Source organism: Salvelinus fontinalis, chromosome 1 (assembly GCF_029448725.1).
Source record: "Salvelinus fontinalis isolate EN_2023a chromosome 1, ASM2944872v1, whole genome shotgun sequence".
NCBI classification, from domain to species: domain Eukaryota; kingdom Metazoa; phylum Chordata; class Actinopteri; order Salmoniformes; family Salmonidae; genus Salvelinus; species Salvelinus fontinalis.
In genome coordinates this window covers 54,509,343-54,523,487 of record NC_074665.1, presented here as the reverse complement: position 1 = coordinate 54,523,487, position 14,145 = coordinate 54,509,343, and the positions used below count along the sequence as shown (strand labels likewise).

Sequence of the window (14,145 nt, the reverse complement as noted above, 5' to 3'; positions counted from 1 at the left end):
TACAATAGGTCCTTTTTCCTTTCAATATTCTTTTGTTAATTTCTAAATGATTAATTTCATGAAGGGTTTAATCACAGCCTGTAAATTGATGCAATCAAGCACATTTTGTTCCAATTTGTTAATTTGGATAAACCAAGATGACCGAAGGCAATGCTGGTGAATGAAGCCGAGGAAGGAAAGGGGGACTCCAAGCTGAAAAGATGTGCTATACGGCCTCCTCTTCCTAGTATCCTGAAGGCTAAAATGTGAAATCGCTGGATTTTTTGGAATGAACTCAGAGGGCTTCAATCGTAGAGGGACATCAGGGAATGCTGTGGCTTTGTTTTTACAGAGACATGGCTTTCGGACGATATACTCGACTCAACCAGATGGCTTTTCCATTTTCCGTATGGATCTAAAGGCAGCTTCTGGTAAGAGTAGGAGGGAGGGGTGTGTTTCCTCATCAACAATAACTGGTGTACTGAGATTGAAAACATCTCAAGCTCCTGTTCACCCGATCTGGGGCGGTAGGTAGCATAGCGGTTAAGAGCGTTGGGCCAGCATCCCTGAGCCGACTTGGTAAAAAATCTGTCGATGTGCCCTTGAGCAAGGCACATCGCAATTGCTCCTGTAAGTCACTGTACAAGATAATTAGCCAGCAAGAATCCTCTCACTTCGGAAGCAGTCTTTATTGTCCTGGGTGATTTTAACCAAGCAATTATCACCAAGATGTATCCTGCCCCACAAGAAGAAACAACCTGCTGGACCATCAGATCACATCTCTCTGTTCCTCTCTGTTCCTCAACAAGGAGACACCAACACAGAGAATAGTGAGTCGTTGGACAGAGGAGGCAGACTAAATGCTGCAGGATTGTTTTGAGAATACTGATTGAAATATGTTCAAAGATTCATCCACCAAGGACACTCATATATCAACATTGAAGAATATACATTGTCAGTCACAGGCTTCATTAGGAAATGTGTTGATGGTGTTGTACCCACAATAACAATATGGACAAACCCGAACCAAAAACCTTGGATGAACGGAGATATCCATACCATTCTGAGAACACGTACTGCAGCATTCAATGTCAACAGAACAAACCTCACTTACTCAGTGGTGTGCGAAGCGTGCAAGGTAAGCAGGTACGAGCTCCGCAAATCCATTGCTGAAGCAAAAAGACAATACAAACTCAAACTGCATTGATGTTTGACAATTCATATTCATGACGCATGCGGCAAGGACTACAGACAACAATGGACAACAAAGGCAAATCCGGTGGTGCCCACCTAAGCCTCCTTCCCAGACAAGCTTAACACATTCTATGCTCGCTTCGAGGAATCCAGGAAGATACTCGCTGCTCCGGACGACCAGGTGCATTCGCTATACAAGGCTGACGTGAGGAAAACTTTCAAAAGAGTGAAAACTCACAAAGACACCAGCCCAGATGCCATCCCTGGCAAAGGTCCTCAGAGTGTGTGCTGACTAGCTGGCGGCCGTTTTCTCTGACATTTTCAACATTTCTCTGTCCCAGGCTGTAGTGCCCACCTGCTTCAAGGAGACCACCATCCTCCCAGTGCCCAAGAAAAACAAGGTGACATGCCCAAATGACAATCGGCCAGACAGGAAGACCACAGGCTGTGAGGATTGGCAACAACACCTCCTCAACCCTGACTGTTAACACACAGGCCCCCCAGGGGTGTGTTCTCAGCCGCCTGCTGTATTCCATATGTTCACCCACAACTGCGTGGTTTTGCACGACACCAACTCCATCGCCATGTTGGCTGATGAAACCACGGTTGTAGGCCTGATAACCAAAAACGACGAGTCAGCCTATAGGAAGGAGGTAAGTGAAGTGGCATTGTGGTGCCAGGACAACAACCTTTCCCTCAATGTCAGCAAAACAAAAGTTTTTTTTAAAATAATTGTTTTATTTAACCTTTATTTAAATAGGCAAGTCCGGTAAGAACAAATGATTATTTACAATGACGGCCGACACCGACCAAACCCTAACCAGGACGACGCTGGGCCAATTGCTGCGCCGCTCTATGGGACTCCCGATCATGGCCAGTTGTAATACTACCTGGGATCGAACCTGGGTCAGTGATTTAGTGATGCCTCGAGCACTGTGATGCAGTGCCTTAGACCCCTGCATCACTCGGGAGCCCTGAAAGTGGATTGTTGTCTTCAGGAAGCAAAGGAAGGAACGTCCCACTGATCCACATCAAAGGGAACGCATTAGTCAGCAGTTCTAAGTTCCTCAGCGCCCACATCACCAAGCACTTGACATGGACAAACAACCCCACCACTCTTGTCAAGAGGGCCCAACAGCATCTCTACTTCCTAAGGCAGCTGAAGAAAATTGGCACGCCAAGGAGACTGCATGTAAGCATTTAGTTTGACGGTGTATACCATATACCATCCTGTACATACGACAAATAAAACTTGTAACTTGAATCTAAACACAACATACTATATCATTCTCCTTGGACATCTGTATTCAAACAGTTGAGATACATGTGAAAAGAATGAAAGGAATCCATTTCGACACCGTATGAGTTAGTCTGCGTCCTACCTTCTGGATGGTGTCCAGCATAGACCAGCCTCCATTCCAGGGCTTGGTGGACTTCCTCATGCAGTTCAGACTGGCCATGCTATGCCACTTTCTGTCCTCCAGCTTACTGTAGAAGGCGTTGGCCAGCATCAGCACACTGTCATACAGGTACAAGTTGGAGACCTGGGGGGAAACAACAAAATAAAACATATTCTATAAAAGGTTTTGAGCAGAATCAGCAGCGTCATGCAGGTAATGAACTAGTTTGAGATCTGGCAGGGAAAAACTCCCCAAAACTGTTGGAGCTAAAACGAGATGCTCAAAATCAATTGTTGAACATTGTGAAAGTTTACAAGACCAACACAAAAGTGGTTCCTCTCTGCCTCTGCCCCTGTGAGGTTCAGGGGAAATAAATTGCTCAGTAGGGAATAAGCATGTCCACAGAATGAAAGGGAGAAACAGACCCATAGTGGTTGACACCTGGGGAGCAGAAAAACCCAGTCTGACACTGCAATGACCACTTTTAAGTTACAGACAAGAGATATGAAAGATAACCTCAAGTTTTCTAATGATAGAAGAAGACATGTCTGTTGAAATGCCACAGAGCATTACTCACAATTACACCCACAGTATACCTTTTCTAACTTGTCTGTAGGAAATTGTGATTGTGATTTATTGAAGGACCACTGGAGAAAGAGAAGCCCAAACACATTCCCTGGCATTTTCATTTGGAATACAAACAGGCTGGATTGGATTGCCTATGTCCAAAGCATGCTTTCGATATAAGGGAAGCATTTTCCTACACCAACAAAGGCATGTATGAATGGCAGGGTACAGCAATGACACAAAGAGAGATATTTGCTGAAGGACACCATTCCTCAGACCTCTGTTCCTGTATTCTATCATGGTTCACCATGAGATCAATACATGTACAATTATTGTTTTCATCATTTCATTGAGGATTCAATTGGACATTCAATCCACATGTTCATATTGGGTATAGAGGAAACACACTTGTTGAGTTGAAAGGAATGTGACGGTGGTAAATCGAGTTTACAAAATGCATAATTTTTTTTAATGTTAGCTCAAACATAAACATACTAGGTAATTTCCATACAAAAGGACCCATGAGCAACATGTGATGTTCATAGGAGCATGTCAAATTGGGTGTCAAAAGAAATCCATATCAATATTTTTTTTTAATGAAGGCATACTGTATATACATGTTCAACCATTTTCCATCCTAAAAACGTGGAATAAGCAAAGACTTTGATTTCTGGTCAAACATATGGAAAATGGGTCTTAGAAAACATCTACCAGAAACGCAATAATGTTAAAGTAAAGACTCCTGCCAAATAATATCAACACTTACACTGCCTTCAGAAAGTATTCATACCCCTTGACTTATTCCACATTTAGTTGTGTTACAGCCTGAATTCAAAATGGATTAAATAGATATTTTTTCTCACCCATCAACACATAATACCCCATAATGACAAAGTGAAAATAATATTTTAGAAATGTTTGCAATTGTATTGAAAATTAAATACAGAAATATCATAAGTATTCATTCCCAACCCTGAGTCAAAACATGTTAGAATCACCTTTGGCATTGATTACAGCTGTGAGTCTTTTTAGGTAAGTCTGTAAGAACTTTCCACACCTGGATTGTACAATATTTGCACATTATTATTTTTACAACTCTTCAAGCTCTGTCAAGTTGGTTGTTGATCATTGCTAGACAGCCATTATCAAGTTTTGCAGTACATTTTCAAGCCTATTTAAGTCAAGACTGTAAGTAGGTCACTCAGGAACATTCAATGTCGTCTTGGTAAGCAACTCCAGCATACATTTGGCCTTGTGTTTTAGGTTATTGTCCTGCTGAAAGGTGAATTATGGGACTCCCGATCATGGTGGACATCACTTGGAGCTGATTTCCTGGTGTTTTTATGTCCCCCCAAAAATGTATGTTGTTTTATCTTTTATTTTTTATCAGAAAACTTGGAGGGGGCAAATAAAACCACTCGGCCTGCCAGTTGGGAAACCCTGCTTAAAGGGATATTTCATATATGCATTTTCTTTTTACCCATCTACCAATACGTGCCTTTCTTCGCAAGGCATTGAAAAACCTCCCTGGTCTTTGTGGTTGAATCTTTGTTTGAAATTCATTGTTTGACTGAGGGATCTTACAGATAATTGTATGTGTGGGGTACAGAGAGGTAGTCATTCAAAAAGTCATGTTAAACACAATTATTGCACACAGAATGAGTCCATGCAACTTATTATGTGACTTGTTAAGCCTTCTTTACTCCTGAATGTATTTAGGCTTTGTCACGTTCCTGACCTGTTTCTGTTAGTTTTTGTATGTGTTAGTTGGTCAGGACGTGAGTTTGGGTGGGCAGTCTATGTTTTCTGTTTCTATGTTTGTTTAAGGGTTGCCTGGTATGGCTCTCAATTAGAGGCAGGTGTTTGGCGTTTCCTCTAATTGAGAGTCATATTAAGGTAGGTTGTTTCACATTGTTTGTGGTGGGTGGTTGTCTCCTGTGTCTGTGTATGTCGTTGCGCCACATGGGACTGTTTCGGTTTTATTTGTTTGTTTGTTCGTTTTATGTAGGCAGTTTTCGTGTTCATGCGTTCTTCGTGTTTCATGTGAGTTCGTCGTTCAGGTCTGTCTACATCGTTTATTTGTTTTGTAACTTCAAGTGTTCGTTCGTGTTTTCTGTTTTGTTTATTTAACATTATGTCTAAGTATCACGCTGCGTCTTGGTTCAATCCATGCTCTTCCTCTTCGGATGAAGAGGAAGAGGAAAGCCGTTACAGGCTTTCCATAACAAAGGGGTTGAATACTTATTGACTCAAAACATTTCAGCTTTTCATTTTTAATTAATTGGAAAAAGTCAAGGTGTGTGAACACTTTCTGAAGGCACTGTATATTTTGTTTTGGATACTTTTTTCTGTCTTCTGTAGGTTTAAGAAACTTTGCCTTGGGCCTTGAAATTCCGTTACCAAAAACCCACATATCTTTAAGTTATTTTAAAATGTCTCTCCCTCTTGAGGAAGGAGGATAATGACAGTTCAGAGAACTTAAAAGGTAGACCTATCAATTAGGTATAGTTTTACTGATATCAATTTTGTTTATGAAATATTAAGTGGTTAACTTGAAATACCATTACCAAATCGTTAACGACATTTTCCAAAAGATCAGTAATGGAATTTCTGCAATTAAATTGGGTACAATGGGAAATCATATTAGTAACAAACCACAGTTGGGTTCAAATGTTTGTACAGGAAAGTATAGTTAAGTACAGCTCAGTAAAGAAAAGTAAAGTATAGTTCAGTACAGTACAGCACAGTAAAATACAGTACAGTAAAGAAAAGTATAGTGCAGTAGAGTACTGTACAGTAGAGTTTGGTACAGTACACAGTAGAGCACACTAGAGTTGAGTACACTGTATTGTACTGTACTCTACTGTACTATACTCTACTGTACTGAACTCTACTGAACTCTACTTTATATAAAAATAACCAGTGTGTAGAATAATACCCAAATATGTAAAGAAGGATATTGCCATTTTATACATTTGTATACCTATTTAGGATACATCACCATGAAGAGACGGAAATGCCCACTTACAACACCTAAAGCATTTGTTATCAATAAAGCTTTATGATGGTCTGGCTGTTGTACTTAAGGCTTTATGCATCACTTGATGAATCCTAAGAAAGTAAGTCTGGTGTACTAACGTATCATGATCATGATTTGAAAGGGGATAGATAAGGGGATAGATAAGTGGCCAGTGCTTTACCCAGCACAGGTAACACGTCTATATCAGAAATGAAAAGCACTTGCCTGTGCTTTTCTTTTCTTACAAATACTTGGCATTAGCCAGTGCTTCACCTTTTTCACATTAATAATTGAGAGATAAAGTCTAAAATAATACCACATGATTTTACCATCTGTCCTAAACAGTGTTCTATGCTAGCTATGGAGTTTGAATAGTAAGTCACGGTCATTGCACACTAGATGACTACGGAGAACATTTCTAAGTCATTTTTAACATTAGAAATCTGTGTTCCTGTGTAATCCAGTGTCAGAATAGTGATGGTGACAGACTGAGGTGTTTAACATTGGAGGGATGTGTGAAGGAAATGACAGTGTTAGAATGATGATGATGTTCAATGTTGTGACAGCGCTGACAGGCAAATCGCTCTCGCCGACCTTCAGAAATGCTTTTGTCATGGTTATCGTCATGTCTTGTCAATATATGGGGTGATGTTGGGTGAATGACAAAGTATTCTGTGATGGTGTGGATGCAGTGTTACGGTGATGACAGGGTGGTGACGGGGCTGATGGTCAAATAGAGTAATAAATGTCCTATCCTTCACACTGACCTCCAGGGACTGCAGGTAGCCCTCCTGGGGGTCACAGAGCAGAGAGGAGATGCGGTGGTTGTTCCTCATGCAGCGGATGTTGGTGTCTCTCCACAGAGGGAAGATCTGCCGTATGACGGTCATCCGGCCTAACGAACTGTGGACCAGCTCCATGATTTCTGTGTCACTCACCTCCTGCGACAAAAAAGAGAGGGTGGGGTGGGAGGGTTCATGGTCAAAACCATGAAATAAATCTAAGAATTGTTTTGTAAATTCCCACTATGAACTTGTCTTAAGCTGCGGATTCACATATGAATTATAGGACTAGGTACATTTTGTGTTACAACTAAGTATGATTAATCAAAATACACACTAAGAAATTGTCACGTTCCTGACCTGTTTTTTGTTGTTTTGTATGTGTGTGATGGTCAGGGCGTGAGTTTTGGGTGGGCAGTCTATGTTTTCTGTTTCTATGTTGGTTTTGGGTTGCCTGGTATGGCTCTTAATTAGTGGCAGGTGTTTTGCGTTTTCCTCTAATTGAGAGTCATATTAAGGTAGGGTGTTCTCACTGTTTGTTGGTGGGTGATTGTCTTCCGTGTCAGTGTATGTGCGCACCATACGGGACTGTTTCATTGTCGTTGGGTATTTGTAGTCTGTTCCTGTTCGTGCGTTCTTCACGTTGTATGTAAGTTCGTGTCCAGGTCTGTTTACTTCGTTTTGTTGTTTTGTAAAGTATCAAGTGTTCTTCGTGTGTTTAGTTTCGTCTTGTTTATTAAAATTCATTATGTATTCACAACCCGCTGCATTTTGGTCTTTCGATCCTTCTCTCCTCCCCTCGTTTGAGGAGGAGGATTACGACACCCGTTACAGAAATACATGCAATAAACACTCTTCTCAAGGTCAGGTTTTCAATACATTTTCAGCTGAAAATGGATTGGGGATCATCACTAATGTCCGATATCTATCAGTTCCTTTGGAAAATTGACAAAATAAAAACTCTCCTTCAATTTCTTAGAATCCCAGAACGTACACCATAAAGCTGTGGGTACGAACCTCCCTAATCATGTGTGCAGGCAAGGGTGATGGATGAGAGGAATGCGTTCTGGGTCAGACAGGGGATGACCTGTGAACGGTCAGATCAATAGTGATGAGACCTAGAGCTGCTGGTCTGACTCAGGAGCAGGACAGCGGTCAATGTTGATGTGACAGACAACCAGCACTCGGATCAAACACCACAGTAATGAGACAACTGACGGGGTCAAACTTATCTGTGTTTCTCTATCTCTCGGTCTCTCTCTTTCGATCTGTCCAAGTTTGTTTTTCTCTTTCAGACGTTCCATCTCCCTGCCTAAGTTTCTCGTTAGCTGTCTGTCTGTCTCACTTACTCCCTCTATTTAATTTCCCCTTTGTGTCGATTTATCTCACTTGCTTTGGCCCTTTCACCCTATTTATCTCACTGTCAAAACTCATCAATTCCTTTGAGAAATACATAACTGTTATGCAACAAGCACCACACCTCATGGATAATTCAGTAGGTGTGTGCTTTACTGCTTTTAGAAAGAGGCACCTCCATTTTTATACAGCAGAAACACTACAGTATGAGTCATACAAACAACTGTAAATAATGGATATTCATGAGGTGCTGTTGTGCATTAACCGGGTGGAATATGCTGTAGGATTCATGGAGTTATGACCTCACGTCCAGGATCATCACCTGTCTTGACCTGTTAGAACTTCCACCACAGATGACTGCTGTGACATCACTTGAACCTGCAGTGACCTTGATGGAGCCATTTTGCTACAAGACAAAAATGACCACAGACTAGTGGTTTGAAAGAAAAGCACAGAGCTTTAAGCGCTAGGTCTTCATATTTTAATGTGGAGAGAACAAGTTTTGGTATGCAGGGAAAGAACGTTGGGGTACCCTTTGAGTTTGTTGATTAGTCTGGTGGCACTCTAACACAGTGTGTGACTAACATGCTGGACTAGGTATTACTGTATAATACAATTTCAGTGCAGGTCAAAGCCATCATTACAGAGCTCTATATCAGATGGAATGAATGTGTTAAGGAGATCAGCTGTTTATGCATTCAGTGTGGACATACACTTTGGGAGGAAAACACCACCAAAGGTCCTATTAGTGTCCCGAGGTGACCTACTTAAGCATGGAAACCAAAAATATGTATTTCAATGGCACACATCCTCTAAATACATTAATCAAATCAAGCCTGTCTGACAGCTAAACGATCCTCAATATGCCGCTCAGTCAACGTTATTAATCTATCATGATATATAAATCAAAGAAATCCTGGTGATCACCATAGAGATTTAATTAGGGGTTAAAACACTTTTTTAAGCTTTAGACATGTATGCTGAGAAGCGCTGCGACTTGGAGAAGGACTGGGCCTCTGTACTCTTATCTGGCCATCTTTCCCTTCCTCCCTCCCCGCAACAGCACACACGATCACTTGCCTCTACCATTACTAATCTGCTAGCTCTGACTAGTAGACACATACAGGTAACTGCCAACATAAAGGAAACACCAACATAAAGTGTCTTAATAGGGCTTTGGGCCACCACAGAACAGCTTCAACGCGCCTTGACATAGATTCTACAAGTTTCCGGAACAATATTGGAGGGATGCAACACCCTTCGTTCATGAGAAATTCCATAATTTGGTGTTTTGTTGATGATGAAATGCTGTCTAAGGAATCCCCCATAGGAGTTAAATTGGGTTGAGATCAGGTGACTGAGACACACACACACTATGCTCCTTTGAGACCCCTCTTTCAAAGTCACTGAGATCTCTTCTTCTAGCCATGGTAGCCAAAATAATGGACAACTGATCATTTGTATACATGATCCTAAGCATGATGGTTGGTTAATTGCTTATTAATTAACATACGAACCACACCTGTGTGTGTGTGTCTGTGTGCGCCCGCGCACATCTCAGTCACCAGATCTCAACCCAATTAAACACATATGGGAAATTCTGGAGCGGCAATATTTCATCATCTTCAAAAGAGAAGGGTCCAGGATTATCTCCAACAACATAGCAAACTGCTTAAAGGGATACTTCTGGATTTTGGCAATGAGGCCCATTATCTACTTACTCAGAGTCAGATGAACTCGTGGATACCATTTTTGTGTCTCTGCGTGCAGTTTGAAGGAAGTTTCTAACTAGCATCAGCGCAATTGCTAACTAGTGTTAGTGCAATGACTGGAAGTCTATGGTATCTGCTAGCAGCAGATACCCATAGCCTTACAGTAATTGTCCTAATGCTAGTTAACATTGGCTCGCGAAACTACCTCTTAACTTCCTTAATACTGGACACAGAGACATAACAATGGTATCCACGAGTTTATCTGATAAGGGGCCTCATTACCAAAATCTTGAAGCATCCCTTTAAGAGACTGACGGTCTGGGTTTGGTAGCGCTCCAGTCCTCCCTGTCATAATAACCAACAGAGGATATAGAAATAGCATTATACCCCAGAGAAATAAGTAAAGTCAATGTAAGTAACCTAATTTATGTTCGTTTAACTGTTAACTTCGAGGATATTGTCAGCAATAATCATACGCCCATAGAATTTAATTCCACTGTTTGCACTGAAACTGTCTGCCTTAGGAAGAAGCCTACTGTTGACAGCTCCCTTAGTACCATAGCCTCAAATGTAAATGTCACTGACATGTCTACCTTGGATCAGCCTCTCAGAATAGCACTAAAAACAAACAAGCAACCCAGAAAAGTACTAAACATAGCCCATATTGTTAAAGTGCGTAGCCTGTGAAACAAGGTTCATGAAATGTACAACTTATTAACATCAGGAGACATTCATATTCTGGCCATTGGTGAAACACACTTAGATAATTCATTTGATGATGCAGTAGTAGCTATATGTGGTTATAGAATATATAGGAAATATAGAAATGCAAATGAAGGAGGAGTTGTCATGTATGCCCAGAGTCATATTCCTATTAGGCTGAGAGAGGATCTCATGTCAGATGATGTGGAAGTAATATGGCTACAGGTTCATCTGCCTCAACTAAAGCACATTCTTATAGGAAGTTGCTATAGACCACTGAGTACTAAAAGTCAGTACTTGGACTATATGTGTAAAATGCTCAATGTATGTGTAATGTATGTGATATCAACAGAGAGGTATATGTTCTGGATGACATAAATATTGACTGGTTGTCATCAAGCTGTCCACTCAAAAAGAAGATTCAAGCTGTAACCAATGCCTGCAATCTGGTACAGGTTATCAGGCAACCTTCCAGGGTATTTACAAACAGAACAGGAACTAAATCATCCACGTATACTGATCACATCTTTACTAATGCCGCATGAATCTGCTCTAAAGTGGTATCCCCCCCCCATTGGATGCAGTGAATATAATAGCCATATCTAGAAAAAACTAAGTTCCAAAGACTGGACCTAAAATTGTGTATAAGTGATCATACAACAGGTTTTGCAAAGAATCCAATGTCGAAAAGATGTGAACAATATTTGTTATTCTAATGTGTGTAATGAGGACCAACCTGACTTTATGAAACGGCTTCTTACAATTACTGATAAGCACGTGCCCATCCAGAAACTGACTGTTAGAACTGCCAAATCACCATGGATTATCAATTAGAAAAAATGATGGCTGAGAGGGACGAGGCAAAAAGAATAGAAAATAAGTGTGACAACACAGCAGACTGGCAAACATACAGTAAATTGAGAAATCTAAACTAAAGAAAAGATAGAAGAAACTATAATATGGAACAAAGTTCAATTATATAAAGAATGATAGTAAAAAGCTCTGAATTAATTTAAATTATATTCTATGCAAAAAAGTGAACTCGGCTTCATCCTTCATTGAGTCAAATGGCCTGTTCATAACAAAACCCTTTGATATTGCCAATCACTTTAATAACTTTTTTGTTGACAAGATTATCAAATTGCTTCATATTCATACATAACGGACCAAATAATGAAAGTTAAGCACGGTAGTTTTGAGTTCTGCAAAGTGGGTGTGGAAGAGGTGATATTTTTTGTTGCTATCTATAAATAAGGTCATCAAGGATCAAAGATCCAAGCCACCTGGTACTGACAACTTAGATGGTAAATCAAAATCAAATTACATTTTATTGGTCACATACACATGGTTAGCAGATGTTAATGCGAGTGTAGTGAAATGCTTGTGCTTCTAGTTCTGACCATGCAGTAATATCTAACAAGTAATCTAACAATTTCACAACATCTACCTTATACACAAGTGTAAAGGAATGAGTAAGAATATGTACATACAAATATATATGGATAAGCGATGGCCGAACGGCATAGGCAAGATGCAGTAGATGGTATAGAGTACAGTATATACATTTGAGATGAGTAGTGTAGGATATGTAAACATTATATAAAGTGGCATAGTTTAAAGTGACTAGTGATACATTTATTACATCCATTTTTAAATTATTAAAGTGGCTAGAGATTTGAGTCAGTATGTTGGCAGCAGCCACTCAATGTTAGTGATGGCTGTTAAACAGTCTGATGGCCTTGAGATGTTTTTCAGTCTCTCGGTCCCAGCTTTGATGCACCTGTACTGACCTCGCCTTCTGGATGATAGCGGGGTGAACAGGCAGTGGCTTGGGTGGTTGTTGTCCTTGATGAGCTTTTTGGCCTTCCTGTGACATCGGGTGGTGTAGGTGTCCTGGAGTGCAGGTAGTTTTCCCCCGATGATGCGTTGTGCAGACCTCACTACCCTCTGGAGAGCCTTGCGGGTGTGGGCGGAGCAGTTGCCGTACTAGGCAGTAATACAGCCCGACAGGATGCTCTCAATTGTGCATCTGTAAAAGTTTGTGAGTGTTTTTGGTGACAAGACAAATTTCTTAAGCCTCCGAAGGTTGAAGAGGCGCTGAAGTCCACGATCATTTCCTTTTTTTGTTGACGTTGAGTGTGAGGTTATTTTCCTGACACCACACTCCGAGGGCCCTCACCTCCTCCCTGTAGGCCGTCTCGTCATTGTTGGTAATCAAGCCTACCACTGTAGTGTCGTCTGCAAACTTGATGATTGAGTTGGAGGCGTGCGTGGACAGTCAGTCATGAGTGAACAGGGAGTACAGGAAATGGCTGAGAAAACACCCTTGTGGGGCCCCAGTGTTGAGGATCAGCGGGTTGGAGGTGTTGTTTCCTACCCTCACCACCCGGGGGGGCGGCCCGTCAGAAGGTCCAGGACCCAGTTGCACAGGGCTGGGTCGAGACCCAGGGTCATGTTTCAGGTCGCCTTGCCCTGATTAAAAACAGAGGTTTGCTGTCAGTTTTGCGCGAATGATGCCATCAGTCCACGGTTTCTGGTTGGGGAAGATTTTCATTGTCGCCGTGGGTACAAAATCACAGATGCACTTGCTAATAAACTCGCTCACTGAATCAGCGTGTACATCAATGTTGTTGTTCGACGCTATCCGGAACATATCCCAGTCCACATGATCGAAGCAATCTTGAAGCGTGGAATCAGATTGGTCGGACCAGTGCTGAACAGACCTGAGCACGGGCGTTTCCTGTTTTAGTTTCTGTCTATAGGCTGGGAGCAACAAAATAGATTTGTGGTCAGATTTGCCGAAAGGAGGGCGAGGGAGAGTTTAGTATGCGTCGTGGAAGTTAGAGTAACAATGATCCAGAATTTTTCCAGCCCGGGTCGCGCATTCGATATGCGGATAAAATTTATGGATCCTTGTTTTCAGATTAGCCTTGTTAAAATCCCCAGCTACAATAAATGCAGCCTCAGGATATGTGGTTTCCAGTTCACATAGAGTAACTCCCTTATATCTGTCTGTTCCCCAGCTCTGTTCCCCGCTTCTTCATTAATTCCCGTTTGTCGTTTTGTCTTACCCAGTTCTGACGCTGTTCTTGTCCTGTTCCATGTCTGTGCAATATTAAATATTCACTCTCCGTACCTGCTTCTTTACTCCAGCGTCGTTTCTTACAGTGAGAGGTTATTTTCCTGGCACCATACTCCCAGGGCCCTTACCTCCTCTCTGTAGGCTGTCTCATGATTGTTGGTAATCAGGCCTATTACTGTTTTATCATCTGCAAACTTGATGATTAAGTTGGAGGCGTGAGTGGCCATGCAGTCATGGGTGAACAGGGAGTACAGGAGGGGGCTAAGCACACACCCTTGTGGTGCCCCTGTATTGAGGATCAGTGAAGTGGAGGTGTTGTTTCCTACCTTCAACACCTGGGGGCGGCCCGTCA

General features: G+C 41.5%; 1 protein-coding gene across 2 annotated transcripts in view; it reads right to left on the bottom strand.

The window, feature by feature from the left end:
* LOC129857829 (glutamate receptor ionotropic, delta-1-like) overlaps positions 1 to 14,145 on the bottom strand; it is a 443,480-nt gene that overhangs the window by 86,099 nt on the left and 343,236 nt on the right. For both annotated transcript variants that reach the window (XM_055926464.1, XM_055926455.1), the window contains exons 6-7: positions 6,927 to 7,100; positions 2,556 to 2,717 (exon numbers count right to left, since the gene is read on the bottom strand). In XM_055926464.1, the coding sequence (XP_055782439.1) occupies positions 2,556 to 2,717; positions 6,927 to 7,100 (336 nt within the window). The remainder of the gene's footprint in view (positions 1 to 2,555; positions 2,718 to 6,926; positions 7,101 to 14,145) is intronic.